The 23,574-nt window shown below is 51.6% G+C and overlaps 12 protein-coding genes across 12 annotated transcripts; 8 read left to right on the forward strand and 4 right to left on the reverse strand.

Annotated features, from left to right (window-relative positions):
• Positions 1-128: 128 nt before the first annotated feature.
• BDV14DRAFT_207948 (sterol desaturase family protein) lies at positions 129-1,726 on the forward strand (the record flags this gene model as incomplete). The annotated part of the gene is made up of 1 exon (XM_073775282.1): positions 129-1,726. The coding sequence occupies exon 1, from the start codon at positions 680-682 to the stop codon at positions 1,724-1,726; it is 1,047 nt and encodes a 348-aa protein (XP_073629645.1). The 5' UTR covers positions 129-679.
• Positions 1,727-1,993: 267 nt separating this feature from the next.
• BDV14DRAFT_207952 (putative general amidase) lies at positions 1,994-3,944 on the forward strand. The gene is made up of 3 exons (XM_073775283.1): positions 1,994-3,593; positions 3,639-3,723; positions 3,772-3,944. Exons 1-3 carry the CDS (start codon positions 2,184-2,186, stop codon positions 3,891-3,893), a joined length of 1,617 nt encoding a protein of 538 aa, XP_073629646.1. The 5' UTR covers positions 1,994-2,183; the 3' UTR covers positions 3,894-3,944.
• Positions 3,945-4,564: 620 nt separating this feature from the next.
• Positions 4,565-7,006, forward strand: BDV14DRAFT_207954 (beta-glucosidase; the record flags this gene model as incomplete). The annotated part of the gene is made up of 5 exons (XM_073775284.1): positions 4,565-5,122; positions 5,177-5,896; positions 5,945-6,099; positions 6,146-6,552; positions 6,600-7,006. Exons 1-5 carry the CDS (start codon positions 4,607-4,609, stop codon positions 7,004-7,006), a joined length of 2,205 nt encoding a protein of 734 aa, XP_073629647.1. The 5' UTR covers positions 4,565-4,606.
• A 797-nt stretch (positions 7,007-7,803) lies between these two features.
• BDV14DRAFT_198807 (uncharacterized protein) lies at positions 7,804-8,304 on the reverse strand (the record flags this gene model as incomplete). Its single annotated transcript, XM_073773050.1, has 2 exons — positions 7,804-8,223; positions 8,278-8,304. The coding sequence occupies 2 exons, from the start codon at positions 8,302-8,304 to the stop codon at positions 7,804-7,806; spliced, it is 447 nt and encodes a 148-aa protein (XP_073629648.1).
• Positions 8,305-9,768: 1,464 nt separating this feature from the next.
• BDV14DRAFT_198808 (major facilitator superfamily domain-containing protein) lies at positions 9,769-11,392 on the forward strand (the record flags this gene model as incomplete). Its single annotated transcript, XM_073773051.1, has 3 exons — positions 9,769-9,999; positions 10,073-10,176; positions 10,234-11,392. 3 exons carry the CDS (start codon positions 9,769-9,771, stop codon positions 11,390-11,392), a joined length of 1,494 nt encoding a protein of 497 aa, XP_073629649.1.
• A 667-nt stretch (positions 11,393-12,059) lies between these two features.
• On the forward strand, positions 12,060-12,803 carry BDV14DRAFT_198809 (rhamnogalacturonan acetylesterase; the record flags this gene model as incomplete). The annotated part of the gene is made up of 1 exon (XM_073773052.1): positions 12,060-12,803. One exon carries the CDS (start codon positions 12,060-12,062, stop codon positions 12,801-12,803), a length of 744 nt encoding a protein of 247 aa, XP_073629650.1.
• A 121-nt stretch (positions 12,804-12,924) lies between these two features.
• Positions 12,925-14,630, reverse strand: BDV14DRAFT_38527 (carbohydrate esterase family 5 protein). Its single transcript, XM_073776664.1, has 3 exons — positions 13,622-14,630; positions 13,387-13,574; positions 12,925-13,341 (listed from the first exon to the last, which is right to left on the reverse strand). The coding sequence occupies exons 1-3, from the start codon at positions 14,127-14,129 to the stop codon at positions 12,997-12,999; spliced, it is 1,041 nt and encodes a 346-aa protein (XP_073629651.1). The 5' UTR covers positions 14,130-14,630; the 3' UTR covers positions 12,925-12,996.
• Positions 14,631-16,523: 1,893 nt separating this feature from the next.
• Positions 16,524-17,464, forward strand: BDV14DRAFT_198811 (uncharacterized protein; the record flags this gene model as incomplete). The annotated part of the gene is made up of 4 exons (XM_073773053.1): positions 16,524-16,706; positions 16,757-16,968; positions 17,022-17,092; positions 17,151-17,464. The coding sequence occupies 4 exons, from the start codon at positions 16,524-16,526 to the stop codon at positions 17,462-17,464; spliced, it is 780 nt and encodes a 259-aa protein (XP_073629652.1).
• An 80-nt stretch (positions 17,465-17,544) lies between these two features.
• Positions 17,545-19,237, reverse strand: BDV14DRAFT_198812 (uncharacterized protein; the record flags this gene model as incomplete). The annotated part of the gene is made up of 5 exons (XM_073773054.1): positions 17,545-17,634; positions 17,681-17,787; positions 17,830-18,436; positions 18,481-18,553; positions 18,600-19,237. The coding sequence occupies 5 exons, from the start codon at positions 19,235-19,237 to the stop codon at positions 17,545-17,547; spliced, it is 1,515 nt and encodes a 504-aa protein (XP_073629653.1).
• A 307-nt stretch (positions 19,238-19,544) lies between these two features.
• BDV14DRAFT_198813 (GFA family protein) lies at positions 19,545-20,013 on the forward strand (the record flags this gene model as incomplete). Its single annotated transcript, XM_073773055.1, has 2 exons — positions 19,545-19,694; positions 19,741-20,013. 2 exons carry the CDS (start codon positions 19,545-19,547, stop codon positions 20,011-20,013), a joined length of 423 nt encoding a protein of 140 aa, XP_073629654.1.
• A 499-nt stretch (positions 20,014-20,512) lies between these two features.
• On the forward strand, positions 20,513-21,063 carry BDV14DRAFT_198814 (uncharacterized protein; the record flags this gene model as incomplete). The annotated part of the gene is made up of 2 exons (XM_073773056.1): positions 20,513-20,649; positions 20,697-21,063. The coding sequence occupies 2 exons, from the start codon at positions 20,513-20,515 to the stop codon at positions 21,061-21,063; spliced, it is 504 nt and encodes a 167-aa protein (XP_073629655.1).
• Positions 20,697-22,529, reverse strand: BDV14DRAFT_207959 (uncharacterized protein; the record flags this gene model as incomplete). The annotated part of the gene is made up of 3 exons (XM_073775285.1): positions 20,697-21,790; positions 21,837-22,238; positions 22,281-22,529. 3 exons carry the CDS (start codon positions 22,527-22,529, stop codon positions 21,071-21,073), a joined length of 1,371 nt encoding a protein of 456 aa, XP_073629656.1. The 3' UTR covers positions 20,697-21,070.
• Between the last annotated feature and the right edge of the window lie 1,045 nt (positions 22,530-23,574).

Genomic DNA, 23,574 nt, shown 5'->3' on the forward strand with positions numbered 1-23,574 from the left:
ATTCCAGACTGTTCGACCGTCTGCAGGCAGCAGCGTCGGAATCTGATACTGTGGGGTGACTCGGAACGTCAGATGGATTGATGATAAATATTAATGTCAATCTTCACAGGACACGCCGAGGCCATTTCATCCCTTGTGGCTGTGATCGCACCTCAGGTTGATGCCGGACCAAATGTGTGCGTGACATTTTGAGCCCTGGGTCAATTGATCAAGATTTGGGAGGGCCTACAGCCAATGACGTGTCTAAATTAGCAGATCCGGATTTACGGGCTAATAGAGGACTGGGGTGCTGAGCATCTTCTACATGGTAAGTTATGTGTAGTCGATGTCAAGGGTCGTTGGGGCTTGGAACAAACAAACAGTCAAGCACAAGACATGATCACAAAGCGAGCCGCATGTTCGGATGATTGAAAGGAAGATACCTGGCGTGGCAAAGACAAAAAGGGACAGCACTGCGAGTCATCGTGGTCGCTGTGTGGTTGGAGAGGAGATGCCCTAACTGCTTTAGTATGAGTGATCTGCAGGTCCCACGGGGTTGAGAATTTAGACCCATCACTTCACATGTTGATGAGTTTAATCTCGGTTGAAGGAGTTATATAAATCTTTCTTATCCCTTCTGCAGTCTGATCTGATCTGATCTTATCTCAGTCACCAGGAAAGGAACATCTTCTACACCACCATGAGTGTCCAGCGCAACCCCAAGGACTCGATGAAGTCCACCTGGCGCAACACCGACAAGGCCACCTGGAGCATGCACCACTGGCTCTTCCAAATTCTCGACATCCACCCGCAAGAACTCGACAGGGAGGTTCCTGTCCATCCTAAGTCCGATAAAGTGCCCTACCTCCCGGAATGGCAGCAGCATCGATGGGTGATTAGCCATGCCATTATCCCGCTTGCGATCCACCACCTCTACACCTCTTACACGGGGAATAACCTGTCTGCGTTTGCTGCGGTTATCTTCTACAGCGTCGCGTTTAAGCTGATTGCGATCCACGAGTTGCATATTCTCCGACGCGTCGGACATGAGACGGGTTTCCTCGATGGCGATACGCATGAGCGTGATGGAGTGCCGGATGTCAGCGTGGCCAAGGTCGCGCGTTCGCTGCTTTCGACTTCGACTTTTAGACCGGTCTTTACTGTCTTTCTCGGATACCGAACAAGTCAGCCGCCTTCAACGATAAACTGGTACTGGCTGCCTCTTGAAGCTGGATTGTATGGGATTATTCTTGACTTTTGGTTCTACTGGTACCACCGCCTGATGCACGAGGTTGGTTCGTTGTGGAAGTACCACCGGACGCACCATCTCACCAAGCACCCGAACCCACTCTTAACTCTCTATGCCGACCTCGAACAGGAGTTCTTCGATATAGCCGGTATCCCGCTAATGACCTACTTTACGATGAAGTTTGTCGGTCTGCCCATGGGCTTCTACGAGTGGTGGATTTGCCACATGTATGTCGTCTGGGCTGAGCTGGCAGGACACAGCGGCATTCGCGCAGTCGCTATCCCGCCGAACACACTCAGCTGGGCTCTGCGCCTTTTCAAAGCCGAGCTGATCATCGAAGACCACGACCTGCACCACCGATACGGATGGAAAACGAGTGGCAACTACGGCAAGCAGACGCGGCTGTGGGATCGCGTTTTTGGAACCTGCAGAGACCGGATCGAGTGCCAGGAAAAGAACATTGACTATGAGAATACGCTGTCGTTGCCGTGGTTTTAGCTGACTGGCTGATGAATTATGTATATACGATCAATGAATGTTATACCTCCCTGAATCTGTGCCTCGGCTATCTACTTTAGGAAAGTGTTGCGATCGGCCCACTTGCCCCGCTAGCAAACACTGCAAACAAAAGCAAACAGGACAGACGCTTTATCATGTGATCTGGGGCTGTCACATGACCGACCGGTGTAGAGGCCACGTGACTATCGGCCACCGAAGAAAAAATTCGGTTGGCGAACCTGTATACTCCTGCATACTGCGTCATGACAATAATACCCCGTAGTCCATTCCCTGTCTATCCTCCGATCATGCCGCACTGTGAGATTGTACCAGGTGACACCCGCGTTGCCCGATGTCTGTCCCACCACCATAAGTCACCGAGGGCCTGAAATATATATCAATGTAAGCTCACTTATCATCACCACTTAATTCAGATAAACCGCCAAGCATAACTAGTATGGCCTGGCAACAGAAAGCACAACGTAAACGCGAAGAACTCGCGTCGAAAATACCACCAGAATGGCGCCTCTCATTCAAAATACTAGCTATTGCAGAACAAGAGGATAACATCCTCCACCTCCCCCGCGATACCGGCATTCTCAGCGAACGCGAAATAGACATTACTGAGTCTGCCGACGCGACTGCCCTGCTTTCAAGACTATATTGTGGCGAACTAAGCGCCTACGAAGTGACCGTCGCCTTCTGCAAGCGCGCCGCCATAGCACACCAACTTACGCGATGTCTAACAGAGGTCTTCTTCGACCGGGCCATTGAGCGCGCAAAAGAACTAGACCGGCAATTCGCGGAGACGGGGAAGCTCGTTGGTCCTCTTCACGGCATTCCAATTAGTCTCAAGGACTCGTATAATGTCAAGGGCATACAGTCGACACTTGGCTACGTCTCATTCCTCGATAAGCCGGCGCTCACATTCAATAGCCCGATGGTTAATATCCTGCTTGATGCGGGGGCTGTGATCTATGTGAAGACTCATCTGCCACAGACGATGATGACGGCTGACTCGCATACGAATGTTTTTGGGAGGACACGCAATCCTTATGGTCGATCTTTGACGGCTGGGGGGAGTTGTGGTGGTGAGGGTGCCCTCATCGCCATGCGCGGGTCTATCCTGGGTGCTGGGACTGATGTTGGAGGGTCGCTTCGAATTCCTTCGTTGTGCTGTGGTACTGCTGGGTTCAAGCCATCGGTTGGGAGAATCCCATTTGCTGGTCAGACACCACCTGGGCGAATCGGTCTTGCTGGGGGTATCGCAGTGTCTACTGGCCCGCTTTGCACGTCAATCCGAGATGCAGACCTCTTCTTCAAGACGGTCGTCTCATCGCACCCGGAGAATCTAGACGACAACTCTTATGGATTTCCGTACCTTGAACCTCCGAAATTGGCGGCACCTTTCACGGTCGGAATCCTCCCAGAGGATCCTACCCTGCCTTTACATCCATGCATGCAGCGAACAATCACCACTGCCGCGCGTAAGCTGTCCGAAGCAGGTCACCGCATCGTCAACTTGTCTACCGACGATATCCCCTCCCTAGCAGAAGCATGCGACCTCGCCTTCCGCTTCTTCAACATGGATCCCGACCGTACGCCGCTGAAGAATATCACTGATGGCGGCGAACCATTCATTCCATCACTGAGCATGGTATACAACACCGAGAACACCGATCCAGAACCAACACTGCGCCAGCTTTACGACCAAAATATCCAGAAGGCGCAGATTGCTGCGAAAATGAGACTCGCCTGGTTGAAAAGCGGAATTGACGTTCTTCTGGCACCGGCATATCAGAGTTGTGCGCCGCTGCATGATAGTTACGGGAAGAACATCTATACGGTTATTTGGAATATGGTTGATGTATGTAACCTCCGTTTTGTTGAGAGACAGTGCTAATTGCTATAGTACCCTGCCTGCGTCGTCCCATATGGAAACGCAAATCGAGGCGCTGATGCTCAGTTTGTGCGGGATGTGGCTTACAGCCCTGAATGTAGGTTTACCTTCTCCCATTTGTGACCGCAGATACTAATCGTACCAGACAAACCAGATGAAACCGAAGGAGCCCCCTGCCACGTCCAGATAATAGGCCGTCGACTCAAAGACGAAGCCCTCCTCCAGCACGCCAAAGTGATTGAACAGATCCTGCGCGAGCGAAAGTAGAGTATCCTAGGTCGCAGTCTCGCGAGTGACAGGTAAAGATAGCCGACGGGAAATTGCTCTGCAGGAACAGATCATGATGTTGTCATTGTACCACGCAAGCATCGTAGTGTGAGTTGTAAGTCGTACAGAAACCAGGCAATTCTTTGTGCTTGTACGCGCTGGGAAATCAAGGAGCCCCCAGCCCCCCATCGCCAGCACCAGCCCGCACCCTCAATAAACCCCAAGGTCTCTGCAATTCTTGGTCTTAGGCCGCAACCCCCCGCAACCCCAGCCTTACCAAGCATATGACACAATGCCCTTATCCAAAGAAGAAAGGAGCCAGGGATCAACAGCCAAGCCCCAAGACGCGGGGTGAGCCTGTTCTCCTTCTTGCCCCTGCCCTAACCAGCCAACCAGCACAGTGCCCGCTCAGCAAACCCATCATCTACCTGCATTTTGGGCCTGAGCGATCGCGGGGAATGTAGGCCAAGTCCAGACCAATGCCATGATATTTGCATTCAGGCGGGGAGGAAAATTTGCCAGCGCACATTCCTCCGCTTTGCCAAACAGTCAATGTAGGTATTAAAAGCGCGGTGTGGCCGGTTACATGTAAGGGGCGTGATCCGGATTTTAATTTTGAGCATCTCTAGCCTTTGAATTGGGCGATATCTAAGTTAGGTTGTAGTTCTTCTCTTCATATTGCAATTGCGGAGTTTCATTCGCGTCATTTCGCAATGCGGTCACTATTCCCCTTAACAGTTTCCGCCTTTGTGGCTTTCGCCCAGGGCCAGGTGATCACCTGGGACGAAGCCTACGCCAACGCTGCCTCCGACCTCGCCGTGCTATCCCAAGACGAAAAAATAGGCATAGTCACCGGAGTAACATGGCAAGGCGGACCCTGTGTCGGAAACACATACGCCCCGGAGTCAATCCCCTACCCATCCCTCTGTCTCCAGGACGGGCCATTGTCAATTCGGTTCGCGAACCCCGTTACTGTCTTTCCTGCTGGGATCAATGCCGGTGCGACATGGGATAAAGAGCTTATTCGGGCTCGCGGGGCGGCGATGGGTGAAGAATCAAAGGGGCTCGGTGTGAATGTGCAGTTAGGGCCCGCGTTGGGAGCACTGGGGAAAATACCGAGTGCTGGGAGGAATTGGGAGGGGTTCTCGAATGATCCGTATCTCATGGGGATTGCGACTGCTGAGACAGTGTTGGGGCTGCAGGGGAGTGGAGTGCAGGCTTGTGCTAAGGTATTTCCTCACCTGTCTATATCTTCTATTGGGCGTTGGTGTTGATAATGACAGCACTTTATCCTAAACGAACAAGAGCACAACCGCGAGACAATAACCTCCGATGCCGACGACCGCACAACTCACGAGCTCTACCTCTGGCCCTTCTACGACGCTGTCCACGCGAACGTCGCGTCGGTGATGTGCTCCTACAACAAAGTCAATGGCACCTGGGCGTGCGAGAACGACGCGATCCTAAATGGCCTGTTGAAAGGCGAACTCGGATTTAAGGGCCACATCCTCTCCGACTGGAACGCGCAGCACAGTATGGTCGAAAGCGCGAATACGGGTCTCGATATGACCATGCCAGGGAGCGACTTTAGTGTTCCGCCTGGATCGATCTACTGGGGTGAGAACTTGGCAAATGCGATTGCAAATGGTTCTGTTCCGCAAGAGAGGTTAGATGACATGGTAACGAGGATCCTGGCTGCCTGGTACCTGCTGGGTCAGGATGCGGATTACCCCCCTGTCGCGTTTAGTAGTTGGGATGGTGGCGCGACGTCGGTCAATGTCACCACGCCGCAGCATGGAGATATTGCGAGGGCTGTTGCACGGGATTCGATAGTGCTGCTAAAAAACGAGAATGCCAGCTTGCCGCTGGGTACGCCGGAAAGTCTCGCTATCATTGGGTCTGACGCGATTGTCAACCCGGATGGGCCAAATGCGTGTGAAGATCGAGGATGCAATATCGGAACTCTTGCGCAGGGCTGGGGGAGTGGGACTGCTGAGTATCCTGTAAGTTGGCATTCCTCGCCACCGACAAATACAGACTGACATGTATAGTACCTCGTTGCTCCGCTAGATGCCATCCAAGAGCAACTAGCAGACGCCGGCACAGAGATTGTCACCAGCACCACCGACGACGCAGTAGCTGGCGCTGAGGCCGCTACCGCTGCAGAGACAGCCATTGTATTTATCACAGCAGACTCTGGCGAGGGGTACGTAGTTTAGCCTACTTCCCTAGGTCAAGCTAACAATTCCGAGGTACATCACCGTCGAAGACAACGCAGGCGACCGCAACGACCTTGATCCATGGCACAACGGCAACGCACTCGTCCAGGCAGTCGCCCAAACAGGTGTACCCACAATCGTCGTCGTGCACAGTGTCGGTCCCATTATTCTCGAAACAATCCTGTCAGAGCCAAACGTCGTCGCGATTGTCTGGGCCGGTCTACCTGGACAAGAAAGCGGCCATGGCCTCGTCGACGTCCTCTTTGGCAGCATATCCCCGAGTGGAAAATTGCCATACACAATCGGCATGTCCGAGGAAGACTATGGTGCCTATTGGACGACGGAACTCATCGATACCTTCGCCGAGGGACTGTTCATCGATTATCGTCACTTCGATCAGTATGGAATTGAGCCCAGATATGAGTTTGGTTTTGGTCTTTGTATGTTTTCTCCAGTGTTTCTAAGTGATAGAGCTAATATATTCCAGCATACACAACATTCGATTATGCAACTCTTGCGACTGCTGTTTCTGCCATTCCTGGTCCGACCACGGGCGAGACCATTGTCGGTGGACCAGCAGACTTGTTCGAATCCATCGGAACGGTGAGTGCGTATGTGAGCAACAGCGGCGATGTTGCCGGGGCCGAAGTCGCGCAGTTGTACATTGGTTTCCCCGATTCAGCCCCCGAGACACCACCGAAGCAGCTGCGAGGGTTCGAGAAGCTGTCCCTTGCCCCTGGTGAGAGTGGAATTGCCATCTTCGAGCTGCGGCGCCGTGATATCAGTTACTGGGACGTTGTTGAGCAGAAGTGGATTGTGCCGACTGGGACGTTTGAGGTTTATGTGGGCAGCTCGAGTCGAGATATTCGACTGACTGGTAGCTTTACTGTCTGACTTTCGGTAATGAAGCCGCGCAAAAAACGTCTAAACCTGTACTTAGTTAGTCGTATGAAGCTATATAATGGTATTGAAGATTACTTACAGAGTATTTGGAGGCAATACTAATGGTCATTCGGTGACGTGCGTACGCTGGGCGAATAGATTTAGCGCGCAAATAATTGACCACAGATTCAAAGTATCTTACCCGCAGATTGAGCCGGGAGCGCAAGATCGGGTATTGTCGAATCAAAGCGAGGCGGCCTGGAGATCGATGGCATCAAACGACCTTTAGGTGAATGTGAGGTTCATCTCCGTGAATCGAAGAAAGGCCAGTGTATAGCGAGGCAATAAGTGCCTTGTGACAATGAAGATGCGGCCTAACCCATAACAGTAGTTCTGCAAATGTGTCGTGATGGGAATCGATAGACTCAACATGTGAGTAAAAGTCGAAAAGCAAGAGAAGGGTTTCAACAATGGTAGTGTGGCTGTTCCCAGATAGGAAGGAAGGGGGTGGTAGATGGGGTTCGCTTGAATGGGCCTACCTTCTGTTATCTCTCTGGGTCAAACTATCGAGGAGAATGAATCACATCCTAAATCTCGTTGTCAACACATAGATTAGTTTGAGTATTAACAGCAAAAGGGATCAGGATGTCAACTCCACACACGCCAGGGCGGCCCGTTCATTATGCCCCACGCCATGTTGATGCTTCGTAACATGTATTGGTACAATGCGCGCTTAAAGGTCATATCCCACAGCGTCTCTTCCAGAAATTCATTCGCTCCGTGCTTCCTGCGATCAACAAATTAATAAATTACCGAACGCAGACAATAGTCCGTCCGCCATCCCACGTAATGCGATTGCGAATTGCTATTCTGAAGGTGTGATGTTTTGTGTCAAGCTCCATGTGCTCCTCGTTGAGCAGGTGAGCAGAAGGTGCAAACACTATCGCCTCTCCCACGCGAAGGCTGGAGATCTGATACAGCGGCCCCAGACACTGGTCCTTGCTATTGTCAAAATTGTTCTCGATCGGGATGAGTTGGCGAGTCGTTGTGTACCCATCGGGGCTGGTGAAGCGATGGATGATTGTGATTGAACAGAGATCAATAAGCGTCAGCGATATCGTCGGTTCTTGGGTAGAAATGGTTGTTCGGACACCGAGATGACGTTGTTGGCGAATGATATTTGGAAAGGTCTCGGTTAGATCTTTGGCCGCCGGCGTATCCGTCATGTACTTCGAAGGCCGTTAGCCTGAGCGTTGAGAACAATTTGAGTGGATGGAACCTACCTTGTGAGCCTCATCTGCGACAATCATCTTGCCGCGGGACGGATGGACATGGAGGAAGAGGTCAATTGTGATACGGAGCAGGATGCAAGCAGTATCTCGGTCAACAAATGGGCACGGCAGGTCCAGGATGGTAACGCCGCCATCGACAAAATAGTCGCTCGTACCATGACCCGAAAGACCTAGATAGAAGTCCAGAAGGTCGAGTCTTTGCGCCAGAAACGGGGTTTGACTACGTCCCAATCCCAGATTCTGAAGACGTCACCGGAAGTCAGAATAGTCAAACTCACCGCCGCTATGCATTGCCATCTCACGCAGTACTCGAAGAACTTGCGCCATCTATAGAGGCGTACTGTCTCCTTGAGACATCGACATGAGCGAGAGCATCATGCTGATATTAAGATGACGAGGCTGGACTCGGAAGAGACGTACTTCCACGTTGGGAATGTGCGAGTACATCCTTGCATGGTTATGGTATTTAGTCGGAGACACCAGGACCCGCAGTGGAATTGGGTTCGGTCGTTGCGAGTTGTACAGGGTAGAACGAAGGAAAGGAAAGCGGCCTCGCTCGGTTGAGAGCTTGCATTGGAATTGTACTCGTTGAAATGGAGGACCAGGGTCGAAACGGGTGACCTCAGCCTCCCCAACGACGAGAGCGTCAAAAAGCAATTTTCTGAGCCAAGCTAGACTGAGGTGAGCAGTGAGAGACAAGAGAAATTAGACTTCACGACACGGCTTGGCTGTTTCTTGGTCATTTTGATGGTCAAGCGAGGGAGAGTTGTGGTGTTGTCTTGAGAAGGTGAAGTTTGAGAAGAAAGAGACGTGAGCCAGTAAACAGGGCTGACTCAACTGTACAACACAGCACATCTTTATACTCTACTCTATACTCTACTCTATACCGTGTGCTGTAGCCTACCATCTGTTCTCTGTCTGTTCCCTCACTTTCTTACATCCATCCCACGTCTCGGGAATACTTATGGTAATAGCGCCTTCGCTAAAGCTTTAACCGACGCCACCGTGCGCCAGTTGACGGCCAAGAAGACCAGACTGGTAGCCCCGGACATGTCTTCCTCCGGACGTCTCCAACATTCACCAGGACCCTGGGATTACTTCGCAAATATCCAGGGTCTTGATCTGTGGAATTTGCGGAGCCCACGATCGTCTGACAGCCCCGGAGATGTGCACCCCGGATCTTGCTCCCCACGGGGTTCCATAGCCCGCTCTCCACCCTCACGTTGAACAATTCTCGCGGGTGGCATGGTCAATCCTAAGCATCGAGATCATGTAATTGGCTGATGCAGACGGTGGAATAAGACTTGAACATCCCGGCTCGGGGTTTCTTATCTCTCCGCCAAGTATAAAGCTGTTGGCGTGCTCTGGTCTAGGGTACGCTGGAGGCCTACTTTTCTTTCTCAAACTCCCTTTAAACTTCCTCTGGTCGAGCCGATTATACCATTTTTATTTGTCTTAGTTTTGCACTTTGAACAAGGAAAAATGTCCGCGAAGAACCTGGGTCGTCAGACCAATCCTCAGGCTACGGAGAAGCATGACGAATCCTTCGTCGAACACGCCCAGTCTTCCGTATTTGACAGTGAAAAAGCTGCCCGGGGACAGGGTGACTACTCTGGAGCTGTTGAGAAGACAGATCCTCGAGAGATCAAACTTGTTCGAAAGCTGGATATGAGGATGATGCCGATTGTCTGGGCCATGTACTTTCTCAACTACGTGAGTAAACTCGAGCACTCATCCCAATTAAATTCGACCACGAAGAAGGTACTAATTGTGTATTTCTGCCTAGGTTGACCGTAATGCTATTGCAAGCGCACGTCTCAACGGACTCGAAGATGACCTTGGTCTTCATGGAACGCAGTACAACACTTGCATCTCGATCCTCTTCGTTGGGTAGGTCTTACAATCCCAAATTAGATCCTTATGACTGACATAGGGATTTTCATGCAGCTACCTCCTTATGCAAATCCCCTCCAACATGTTAATGTCCTCCGGCAAAGTGCGAGCGTCAATCTACATGAGTATCTGCATGGGCAGCTGGGCCGTTGTGTCTGCCTGCACTGCTCTTACCAAGAACTACACTGGGCTTGTCCTAGTTCGCTTCTTCCTTGGAATTGCCGAAGCCCCCTTCTACCCTGGTGCTCTCTTCCTCCTCTCGATGTTTTACACTCGCAAGGAGATTGCTCTTCGGATCTCCATCTTATACTCGGGAAACATTGTTGCGACTGCAATGTCTGGTCTTATCGCCTTGGCCACTTTCGAGACACTGGATGGGATGCACAACCTCAAGGGATGGCAATGGCTGTTTATTATTGAGGGTGTTGTAACGTTCGGCGTGGCCTTGTTGGGCCTGGTGATGTTGCCCGATCATCCTCTGACGACGAAATGGTTGACGCCCGAGGAGCGCGAGTTAGCTCATGCTCGCATTCTCGCTGATACAGTTGGCAATGAGATCTCCAAGGGTGTACTGGCTGGATTGAAAGAAGCCTGTCGCGATCCGCGTCTCTACCTCTTGGCTTTCATGCAGAACATGCATCTGAGCGCTTGCAGTTTCAACAACTTCTTCCCTACGGTCATTGGGAGTCTGGGTTTCAACTCGACAATTACGCTGGCCCTCACCTGTCCTCCGTACCTCGTTTCTGGCGCTGTCGGTGTTGCTGTCGGCATTACGTCTGGAAAGTGGAACGAGAGGACCTGGCACATCACTGTGACCATGGGTATTGCGGTCATCGCATTCATTATATCTTGTGCTACAATGAATACCGGGGCGAGGTACCTCTGTTGCTTTCTCTTTACGAGCGGTGCCTATGCAGTCAATTCGGTGATTCTGGGTTGGGTCTCGGCGACTCTCGGTCAGACCGCAGAGAAGAAGGCCGCCTCGTTGTCTTTCGTCAATGTGGTGGCTAACGCATCGTACATTTATACTGCCTATCTGTACCCTGACTCCGATGGACCAAGGTACATTATTGCGATGTCGAGTAACGCCGCGTTTGGAGCTGCTACGATTGCGAGTGCCTGGGCGTTGCGCTGGTGGCTGCAGGCTACCAACAAGAAGATTCAGCGGGGAGCTATTGCCGGGGCTGAGGATGGCATCTTTTACGCGTACTGATCACTCAATCTGTGATAATGCTCTACGAGGACTATGTCTTGACGATTGCTTGTTATCAAAGTTGGCTAAACGGATGGGGGCAGTTGTAGCTAGGGCTGGCCGTCGGACTACCAGCCAAGAGGACAGTTATACCCCCAAATGAAAAGTTTCAGATTGCTCTTTATCAATTCGTCAAGTAAGCCACCGGATCAAAGGATCGGCCCAACTCTGGACAATGATAGCCCGAGTACTCCAAGACACCCCCAGACTGCCAACAATTTCTCCGCCTTGGCGCTGATCTCTCCGCATCTCTGTAGTTGTTGGCGTCATATCTTTCGAGTCGTTGTATACTCTCATTGGATACTTACCCCTCTAGACAATATATTCTCTGCTCATGTGTTGCGTGAACCCCTTGGTGTTTGACGTATGTCCGGGACCAACACCAACCAAGTAGATTCTAGCACGATCACCTCATTCTGCAGGCTGCTTAGTATTCTGACCTGCATTGAAAGGCCAAGTTCGTGATCCTTTAATCCGAGACATTTTGTTGTTTCGGCACGAAGAAGGCTGAATAGTTTGCCCGCTTGGCAGGGGGTGGTAGGGCTACATAAACATCTTGGCCGCCTCTATCCCTGGGTCTATTCACATCAACATAGCATCCTTCTAGTTTCCTACAGTCTTCAACAAGATGACCTCCCTCATCTTCCTTGGTCTACTAGCAACAGGCTTAGCTGCCGCAAAACCCCTCCAAAAGCGCGCCGGGCCACCAGCCTTCTTCCTAGCCGGCGACAGCACAACCGCAACAGGCGGCGGCTGGGGCGACGCCTTCGTCTCAGACCTCACAGGAGGTGCAACAGGAACAAACTACGGCGACAGCGGCGCAACGACATCTTCCTTCCGTGCGGAGGGATTCTGGGACGAGGTGCTTACTGCCGTTGAATCCGCTGCTGCAGACTATACGCCCTACGTAACGATTCAATTCGGGCACAACGACCAGAAGACCGAGGCTGGTCTTGACGCCTTTCTTGATAACTTAGTTCAATTCTACAACGATGTCAAGGATGCAGGTGGTGAACCAATCTTTCTTACGAGTTTGAGTCGTCGGAATTACGGTGATGATGGAACCGTTACGGATGATCTTACGAATGTGGTCGAGTTGACGAAGCAGGCTGCTGAGCAGACGGGCGCTCTGTGGGCTGATTTGAACCTTGCGAGTCGGACTTATCTGAATGAGATTGGGGAGGAGGATGCGCATACCTACAACCTTTCTGAGGATGATAATACCCATCTCAATGACGAAGGAGGGGTTGTGTTTGCGGGGATTGTGGGAATTTTGTTGAAGGAGTTGAATGCGGACTTTGATGAGTATATCTCTATTGATGCAGACTTGGTTGCTGCTGTTGAGGCTGGGGAGTATTACTGGCCTGAATAGGTTGAAATATTCACATACTAAGGAGAAGCATGAAAGGTCTCAGGGATAGCATAGTATCAAATGATTGCACATTGACGCTATATACATGAGCAAGTCTCATAGGACGTAGCCAGACGTATACATCATTATCCATTGCCGTCAGACTTCACAGAGACAAGTTCACCACGTATCCAACAGCCAAAGCTTAGGTAGCTTAAAGACCAGCAGCGTTAACAAGGAACTTGGCAGCCTCAGCAGCATCGTCACCGTAGCTCAAGTGGGCCATGACATTGCCACCGTTAAGGCAGACAGGGTCGCCAGTGGCGCACCAGGTCTTGAACTGAGCGATGTTGTCGGGCTTCTGGTCCTTGAAGGGGTCACCAAAGGTCACGGCACCGACGACATCGCCGGAGGAGAGCTTGCCAGCGGCATTGTGGACGACCATGGCGCCCTGGGAATAACCACCGAGGACGACCTTGGTGTCAGGGCAGTTCTTCTTGGCCGTTTGGACGAGCTCGGCCATCTTGGGGCCTCCGGAGCCTCCCATTGCGGCGTTTCCCTGGACTTGTCAGATGAGTTGTGGGATGATGGTGGGAGGACGTACAGCAGCATCGGCAGGGTAGTCAACGCCCTGGATAGCGACCTTGCCACCAGTCAGAGAGTCAAGCTCGCTGCCAACCTTGGGACCGACGACGGAGCCCATGTTGCCCATCTCGGTGGTACCACGGGCGAAGATGAAGGTCAGGGCCTTGCAGCCGGAGTTGTCGGTGACATCGTTGGAGGTGGAAGAGCCTGAGATCGTTAGCTTTAGACCTAGAAATAATGGCAAGATGACATGCCACCAAGGAAGCTGCCGAAGCCAGAGGAAGACGAGCTGCCAGAGTCGCTGGAGCCGGAAGAGTCAGAGCCAGAGCCACCGAAGAGGCTGCCAAAGTCGAATCCACCGTCGGAGGATCCCGAAGCACTGCTCGAGCCCGAGCCGGTGGCACTCGCAGAGGCACTGCCACTCGCGGTCGACGACGGGGTGCTGTCGCTGGTGGAGCTGCCAGAGCTACCAGAGCCCGACGAGCCACCGAACAAGCTGCCCAGGTCGAATCCGCTGCCAGACGAACCACTGCCAGACGAGCTTCCGGAGCTGGGGAAGAACGAACCTAGCTGACGGGCTTCGAGGTCAGACTCCTCGTCGCTGCGGCCGAAGATGCCACCGCCGAGGGCGCTTCCAACACCAGCATGGCCTCCGACACTGGCTCCAGCATGACCAGAAACACCAGCAGAGCCTCCGATTCTAAAGGGGGCAGGCGCGCTGAGGACTCCAGCGGCCAGGGTAAGAGCAACGGCGATCTTCATGGTGAGGTGGATGTGTTTAACGAAAGTGGAAATCGAGCACAGCTCAGATTGAAACGAATGAATGGGAAGAAGGAACGTCGAAGCGATGCCTGGCGAAGGAGTGATGGGCCTGCTGATCGAAGCAGATGGTACAGAGGAGGACTGGGCTTATATAGCCATGTCAAGGGGAGAAACGGCTTCGGAGGCTTCGGAGTAGAGTGGATATCGCAGCGACAGATCAGATGGCCAGATACAAACAAGGTCTTCACGATTCAGTGCCGAACAACAAGTGCCGAAGGGAAATGCATGGCTGAGGCAGTGGTGCGACACCGACACGGGCCTGGTAGCAACCCTATACCAGCACTCCAGTAGTAGTTCGTGGATCTCCGACCGATAAATTAGTAAATTAGGCTGGATCGAATATCGGCCGGTCCCTGGCTCCACGCTGTCCCCAACGGCTGTCAAGGCAGCAGTCATCTCGTCGCAGCACGTCTCACCTTGAGACCCGACCCAGTCTCTCGGATCTATCACTTTTCTTGCATGAGCTGAAGCCGAGAAATTTCGGATAAATTGCGAAGAGCATGAATAACAAGAACAGGTGCAAACATGCTCGATCGTGAGATCGGTCACAGAGGCATCTCGATTATAGGGCGCAATAGCGGTTTCACCACCAAAAGGCCCATGCGCAGGGCCTCCAATTCTCCACTTGGACTGTTAAGAGTCATGCAGCTTGGTCTAAACAAATCTGAAACTGGCATAGAACGATAGGGCAAGGGGTCTCTTCCTCTTTTGGCGTCGGCCGATACTCCACTGAATCCCAAAAATTCGATGCTTTCGAAGATCATCGTGGGCTGAAATCTAGATCCGGGTAAACACAAATACTTAAATGCCGTATGCCGCGGTTCTTGGGTTAGGAGTTGGCTGATTTCTTACGATTATTGCCGGTGTTTGACCGAAGGTCCTTCTGGCAGCTGTTCATGATCTAGAATTGAAGACTGGCCTACTAATGCTACTCTGTACTTGAGCTGACTACAAACACAAGGCTTGCAGCATTAGAGACCGCCACTAAGGCAAGCTCTTTCACAAGGATAATAGTAAAGACAGTTCAACAAATGACTCTGTATTCTGTAGCTAAATTTCCAGATTCACCGTATTTGCGACATGCCAACCAAAACAAGCCTTCTATCGACCGTGGTCCACCCCCGATCACAGATTGTCCAAGGGCAGAAGCTCAAGGAGGAAGACACGCGATATTCCCATTCGGCCTCTGAATACACTGATAAGGCTAGTTACAGTAGTATCCACAAAGACAGCAATTGTGGATATCGAGATCAATGCAGCTGCGGTTCCCACAGCACCGGTTGACCGACTGACAGAGCCAGGGGTAGTTCGAGCTTGGATAGCAGTCGCGCGCGACGAGCATTTTGGTGCTGTGGGTTGCTGGGTTTGCGCTGCGCCTGTTGAGCTCCGTGTCTGTGTCTGCGGTGTTTGGGTCGAAGGCGTCGAGGACTTTGGACGGGTCGACGTCGATGGGCGTGCCGTTGTTGAGGGTGAATGTTTCGAGGACAGATGTGACAGCAAAATGTGCTGTCAAAGCGAGGAGGAGTTATGTTAATTGCATCCTTAAGGGTTTGTAGATTGATAGTAGAAAAAGTGCTTTGGAGTAAGGAATTGGAATGTCGTAGGCTCACATATAGCCCGCATCCTCATATTTTCCCTTTCAACGTCTTGCACTGCCATGAGATGTGCTGTGAGATACAAACTGTACAACAGCAGTCACGAATGACAAGCTTCAAGCCATGGCGCCGCGAGGATCATCGTTGCAGATCAAGCTTGGTCTCGTATTGAGGCTCTCATGTTAGGGCAGCCAAGGACGAGCAGGGTTTGCGCCTCCAGTAGTTCGTGATATCCCTGTGCTGTTGGGCGTATATATGAGATTCTTGACGATAGTTGCCTGGTTGAGTAGCTAACGTTCCGCTGATGTGCGTTTGGTGTTTGTCTCGCGTTTTGAAGTTGTGTTTGTTAGGGAACTCGAAGGTCATCGTCTTTATCCGATTGAGCTCGAACCTGAGCCAGAGCAGTTACGTTGTAATAGGCATAGAGAAACTCCCAGTCAATTTCGGAGTTTGACTGAGCGCCTTAATGTCGCCCAGTCTTTGGCCCCAAAGCGACTGTCAAGTTTCAGCTGGACAGCCAAGTAACAAACTAGCCACTGGGGGCCAAATGACAACGCTCTAACCACCAATGGAGCACCATTCAGCGCCGCTAGGGCCCGGTCAAGTTAGATAGTCTTGGATTGGGAGAAGTCAGGCTTTCGTGAGACAATCTCTCGAGTCTCGACTGCAGTCTATGGTGTTGAAGCATCCAAAGAACATCATTGACTACCTACTCCGTACATCCATTCTCGAGATCAACATGCACCCCTACTCAAAAGCACAACGGCTCTCAAGTCCCCTTGGAGGGCCTCACGTCCTCTTCGATGGCTCATTTGTCCTCGAGTTCTTGCAGCCCCTGCCGGAGCTGGATGCGTCTGTGCTGATGCGCGCAACGTATGTGGGTGGACATGAGTCGTTGAAGCTGGGCAAACAGCATCCTCAAGTAGCCATTTCTCTTACTTGTCTACAGATCAAGAGCTGATAATTGAGTAGGCACCTCCACTGCATATCCACTTTGCGCAGTGGGAATCCTTTATTATTGAAAAGGGCGCTATTGGGACAACGTCGACGTGGGATACTATTGATACCATCCATACGACCAATGCGAATCACGTTCAAGGCTGTATCTCTCCGTCTAGTCTACCGGCGCGAGACGATGAAGGCGCGACAAATATCTCGCCCTGGGTACCGCATCAATTCTGGCCGTATGAGTCCAACGCCCTCTGTCCCATGCATTGAGTGTACTGATGATGAGTAGGCTCGCCCCCGACCACTCCTTCTGGACTACTACAGAGGGCGTAGCCTACGAGGCATCTCTTCCCAACGCCCGTAACTCAGACTCAACCTTGCTGGGGTCATCCCAAAAGCAACACCGGTCCGCCAACAGGCACATTGACATCGTCCTTCCCACCGGACATGGACGCAGCCTTCTTTCTGGCGATATTGGCCTTGACGGACGCAATGATGTCGAAGCGTGTCCCCATGACTCCTGCTGTTGCAGCAAATATGTTCGCATTGCAGACGGCGAGTGACTCGGCCTTGCTGATTGCGCCGAATGCTCGGTGGTTGGGGCCGTTGAGGTGGATTGTGCCCTGGTACGCTCAGCAGGCCATGGAGGTGGTTAGGAAGGTCCTTGGAGGGAGAGATGTCGTTAAGCTGGTGGAGGATATTATCATGAGTGAGGTTGTGAAGAGGCAGTAATAGAGTATTTTGTTATAATGCAGTAGAGTAACTGTTGTTGCAGGACATCTTCATATTGCTACAGCGCCCATAATCCCTCGCTAACAAACACCGATAATCTCTCCCACGACACTGCGGTAGACTCCATTCGGGTCAAACTGCTCTCTGACTGCCTTGAAGCGCGCGATGTGCTAGAGATTCATTAGCAAGGTCGAGAGAATACAATGCAGACCTTACATCTGGGTCTAGGTTACTCTTCGCCAGCTCAAACACTTCTCGAGTGTTCTTGGTCCAATGTGGGCGACAGGGAAACTCTTTGATCAGGGCTTCCTGGAGTGTGCCATCTACAGGGGTTAGCGACGCTATGATAGCTCAGAGGTACTGACAGAAAGGTTCATTGAATCGTGATCCATCGCCAACGGTAGGCTTAAAGCTAGGAAAGTCGAACATGATCGCTCCCTTGGACCAGTCTGCCCCGTCAGAGGTGTTGTACGTGACTTGACCAAGCAGGTCAAAGTATGGCCGACCGAACTTGATGTTGATGCCACTGCGATAGGTCGATGTCATGACAATGCCCTTCTTCAGTTCATCATCGAAGAGCTCGCGGGCACGCTTGAGCACGGCGTTGGCCTGAGTCACTGGGAACGCCAGCTCCAGGGTGTACCCATTGAGGCCGAGTTCCCATACTGGCTTCTGGTCAGGGTAGAGGCCTCCAATAAGGACATCATAATTCCATCCGTATACTGGCCACTTGCTGATGCCTTGGTTGGTGGTTTTCTCTCTGAAGTTCGGTGCCTCCCATTGGCTAAAGAGGACTTCCTCAGCAAGCATGTTAGACGACGCCAGCCATCGACCGCTGTTCCAGAGTGTTTTGATCGCAGTGGCTTCGAACCGGGTGACAGAAAAGGTATTCTGGAAGCCCTGCTGCTGGCTGATTTCGTTCTCGACGACATCGTAGTATCGCCAGTGAAACTTTCTCTTGTACGGCCACCACTGCAGAAGTCAGAACTACTCTATCTAGGCTGATTTCTCCTTACCCAGAAGTTGGCTGTGGCATATGGAGCGATCATGCCGTAGATATCGCCGTTCAAGACTTCCTCATCATCCAGTCTAATTATAGTCAATTGCCAATTCTTCTTCGATATAGGCAACTCACGTCTTCTGATCAGCGTATACTTTGAAGTCAGGGTAAATGGTAAACTTCATCCGAACAATGACCCCCAAGAGGCCCAACGAGGTCGATGCAGCAAGCCACTCGTCACTATCATCACGTTCAATATGGCGCAACTCTCCATTGCCATCGATGATATCCAGCGATAGCACACCGGCAGCGACCATCGAGTCCTCTCGAATGGACGAGCGATGAGCCCCCATTGCGACACAGCCGGCTAGGGTGATATTCCAGTTGACCAAGGTAAATCCAGCAGAAGCTCCATTATCGTGCAGATACTCCGCCAGTTGCAGAAAAGTAACACCAGCCTCGATCATAACGGTGCCGGCCTCGAGATCCAGGTCATAGATCTGGTTGACATTCTCTGTCTGGATGATGACGGTGTTCGGGTCGTCAGAGCACATGGTGTCGTACCACATATGGCCCTTGCCAGAGGCTCTGATCTGTTGACCTGCATCGATAGCATCCTTGACGAGCGACTGAATCTCGTTGATGCTGTTAGGGGCATGGACGGCAGCAACCTCTTTACAGGCAGGGAAGCCAGGGCCGTCAAAGGTGTTGTAGGGATCCCCCACCACGCCGAGGGGAAGACTAATTAGCAGAAAAGAAGCCAAGAAATGCATTGTGGCACAGTCTTGGAGAGAAACAAGTGGAGGATTGGCCACGGCGACTTTATAGCAGCAGGCGACTTTCACATTCACCAAGCGACCGAGGGAGTCGCAGCTTCCACAAATGCCCAGACGGAAGAACAAGTACCAGCAGGGGTAGAAAGAGGAGACCCTGCCAGGGGAAGATCAAGCTGCAGGGGAATCATACTTGAAGTAATATAGTTGACTTGGTGTATGCTGACAGACCAAGGATATACTCCAAATACGTCATATAGGAACAATCCCCCGCGATGTCATTCTTTCCCCTGTCTATACTCTCAAAATGAATGCAGATAACTTTGGAACCTGTCTCTGCGAGGCTGTCAAGTATGAACTATACGGAAAACCCATCCAGTGCGCCGTCTGCCACTGCGACAGCTGCCAGCAGTTCAGCGGGTCTGTGATGATGGCCAATTGCTGGTACAAGGAAGAGGTACATCCACCATCTTTCTATCAAGGTCCTTGACTGACTTAAATAGAACTTCAAAATCGTCCGCGGTCTCGAGTCCGTTCAGACATTCCACGAGAAAGGAACAACCACCGGCGGAACAATGAAGCGCTCCTTTTGCAAGGTCTGCGGGTCTTCGCTCTTCCAGCAGACGGCCCAACTCCAGAAAGATGGCATTATCTCAGTCACCAGCGGGACTATGGACAATCGGAGCGATGCACAGCCGGGGCTGGAGGTCTGGTGTAGTAATAAGAGAATGTGGTTGACTTTGGAGCACCAGGGGGAGAAATTGGACAGGCAATAGCCGGCCATGACATAAACCTTTTGCACGGTCGCATTTCTCACAGAGTGCTGATACCGGCGTAAATACTTCATATATGAATTACTCCTATGTTCTCTAAGATAGTACTACTAACAATGGACGTTATTCACTGAGTTGTGGCTCAAGGCTTGCCGTTTGATGTGTAGCCATATCGCTTCGACAAAAATATATATTTAGCGCATTGGTCCTGCAAGGCCGCCCGTATGGTTACGGAGTCCAGCTTAACATACAACCATACGCTGCCAAACCAGCTCCAAACTGAACCAGGAAGGGAAAGCTTCATACCTAAATAGTATTTATCTCGCGCCGGTTTCACATCCACCTGCAGGGTCTGTATTAGAGCTTGTAGATTGGCTGTAGACGCTGCGTAGCTTTGTGATGTCTCAGCCACAGCTCCCTATACAAATCTCTCGACCACATACTTAAAGACGACACTCCCTGAGGTTTACCCCTCATCAAGCGTCAAGAAACAGCTACGATCATGTCCGCACCGCCATTCAACCCTATCATTGCCAACGGTGGTTTTGAACTGGGCGTTCTAGCACCCTGGACTCCCTCCGACCCAGCTGCAGCAATCATTGGGAATGGCACTCAAGCATTTGAAGGGGACTACTTTCTGTATGCTCAAAGATCTTCTAAGGCCTGACCATGTTTAATAGAGACAGGAAACTTGAAAGTGCCCCTGGCAACCGCGCCAACATGGTCTCCCAGCGCCTGCACGATCTCGAGACCAGCGCTACCTATACAGTGTCTGCAGAAGTCCTTGGGCCAGAGGCAGCTACTACAGATTACTGCTACGTGACCATCTACGTCGGACACAACTCTACGACTGGATTGATCGCTAATGCGAACCTGTACTATGACTACGACGAGGGTCCGCAATGGGTGGAATTGACTGGCACTTTCACGGCGAAGAAGGAGACGGTGGATTTGCATTTGAGTACAGGCTGTGTTCTTGCTGGTGCATCGCATACAAAGCAAGTTGTCTGGGATGCGGTCAAGATTGAGGAGAGTGCTGGGCTGGCTTCTTAGAAGTATATTAGCTTTCTTCACGCTCGTTAAGCAGGGTCAATGGAACATCCTGTCCACACTTTGCGCACAGTTCCTGCAGTGCTTTCTTGTCATCTTCAGATGGGACCAATGTTTTCGCATGTTTATATTCCAGCCCCTCGCCGTTTTCTTTCGGATATCGGTAGATCAATTCGGTCATGTATGGACTGGGTCCAAATCCATCGCAGAACACCAGGTAGCTCTCCTCATGAAGACCAATTTGCATCTCGCTCTCACATTCAAACGGTGTAGTATTGTATTCCCAGCCTTCAGGCGAATGGCCGTAGCGAAAGTGCTGCAGGCGCGGTAGTTTGTCGTTGAAAGCCCGGAAGTAGTCTACCCAGCGCTTGTCGTACGATGCGTACCAGTTGCTATGAAGCCCTTCGCGTTGTTCATATGCTTCAGGAGTGAGTAGGGTGTTTTCATAATCTCCGATCGATACTTCGTAGAGAATGGTGCAGTCGTCGAGGTACAGCTCGGTGAGGGTATCCCCGTGCGAGAGGATCCAGTCGAGCTGTGAGTCATGAACGAAGCAGTAATTCCCCAATGCCAAAGTCTGCAGATGAGGAAATTGGACACCTGTAAAGTCCAGCTTGGGGTAGAATCCGCAGTAGAGAGTGGAATAGATGGTGAGATGGCGCAGGGTAGAGGCTGTTGGCTTGAGCCAGAATGTTGGGAGTTCAGAGTAGTACACGAAAGGCTCGTCTCGCTGCAGGAAATCAGCTAGAGGCCAAATATTACTGAAGAGCACTCACCTTGTAATCCATTTCTCCATGATATTCACGATGCTCGTTGGTGATGTTGAGCCGAAGAGACTCCAGGCCTCTTAGGACCTTTTGCATATTCGCGACCGCAGTCTCGTCGGTCTCGTTGATATTATGCAGGTCGCGAATAGCAAGATGCCCCAACGGCTGGGGCAGAGAAGCAAAAACATTAAAGGCATGCTTCATGACCAGCGAGCGAAACTCGACCTCCTGGGGGGCTTCCCCAAAGTCGTTGTTGGTGTGCTCGCGGTGGAAGCGCAGAGTAACCCCTTGTAGACGAGGAAGCTCTCCTAGACGCTCGAACAAACTCCAGAATCGAATCGGAAGATTTGTTTCTTCCTCTCCTTCAAAGTCCTCGTCTTCGGCGTCCTCGTAGTACATGTAGTCGCCGTCCTAGCTTGTTAGTTGATTCGCGACTAAAGGAAGCAGACTCACATCGTCAAGATCAAACGTAGAGATATAGAGAGTCGCCAGATAAGATGCGAGCTTGGGGGTTTCGAGAATCTGATTCAAACGATCACAGCTGGCGCCTAGTGGCGAGACTGCGATACATTCAAAGACGCAGCGTTGCACAATCTCGTCCAGCAGTCTGCTCGTCTGGCGCAGGGCCTTGCGAGTCTCCAGGTCTGCATTACGACAGATCCTGTGCAGGAGCTCAATGGGCAATTGAAGTAACCCGACCATGGTGTTTACAGGAATTGGAAGAGTTCAGCTGAAGATTTCTCGAGTCATGCACTGCAAGTGGAGCTGGACTAGTCCTGGTAGGGTTGTTCCATAGTAAGTGCCTAGAGGTATACAAGATGTCTGCCTATACTGCCTAATGATCATTCAATAATTCAACGCTTCATTCCCATCAAAGTCATGTCCCTGTTCCATCTCCCTGACTCGCTCGCCCTCACTCCCTGCCCAGTCCTGCTGCGCAATTTTCACCGTCGCCACCGTCAGCTCTGCCTCCAGTCCCAGTGTCTTTGCCGCAAAAACAAGCAGCAATCCTTCTACTTCGGGTGCGTTCCTAGACAGCCCATGATTATCCCCTGGAAAGATTTTGATCTCTCTGTTCCCCTTGTCTTCATAGTTCCGGTACAGCGTCTCCGAGCATCTTTGCGAGAGGCAGGTATCGCCGCCGCCGTGGAGTAGCAGTAGCGGCCTAGGACTCAGCTTGCTAACCCCTGATGTGTGTGCTGTCTGCGATGCAACTGTGGCTATGCCGCATACGCGCTCGGGCTCTTGCGCTGCGACGGTGAAGCAGGGACTGCCTCCGAAGGACCAGCCGACAACAACGAATCGCTTGGACTGGTAGTTCTGTTCCAGGTAGTTCATTGTTGCGACAACGTCCGGGACACAGTACTCGGTTCGTGCTGCGACGCGGTAGTCGAGGCGGACGACGGGGATACTGATCAGGAGGGCGAGTTTATCTGCGAGCGATGGGTATATTCCTAGACACCGTTTTGTCAATTTATGGCTACCCAGTGTATAAGTAGGAATACCTGATGGCCCGCTTACTCCTCCACCCGCACCGCTGATCAGGATGACTGCGGCATTTTTCACCTTGGCTGAATCATAGTTTCGCGGCTGGTGCAAAATAGCTGGTGCTTCATGATCGAGAGGATCGTGGACTTCAATCTTTACATGCTTGGCCTTGACCTCGTGCGCCCGGATCTTTCCCAGCTTGGGAGGATGGATGGGCCCAAGGCTGGACAGAGAGTGATGAGTTAGAGTAGCCATGATT

This window comes from Aspergillus stella-maris (assembly GCF_047715825.1).
Source record: "Aspergillus stella-maris strain CBS 113639 unplaced genomic scaffold BDV14scaffold_18, whole genome shotgun sequence".
Lineage (NCBI taxonomy): Eukaryota > Fungi > Ascomycota > Eurotiomycetes > Eurotiales > Aspergillaceae > Aspergillus > Aspergillus stella-maris.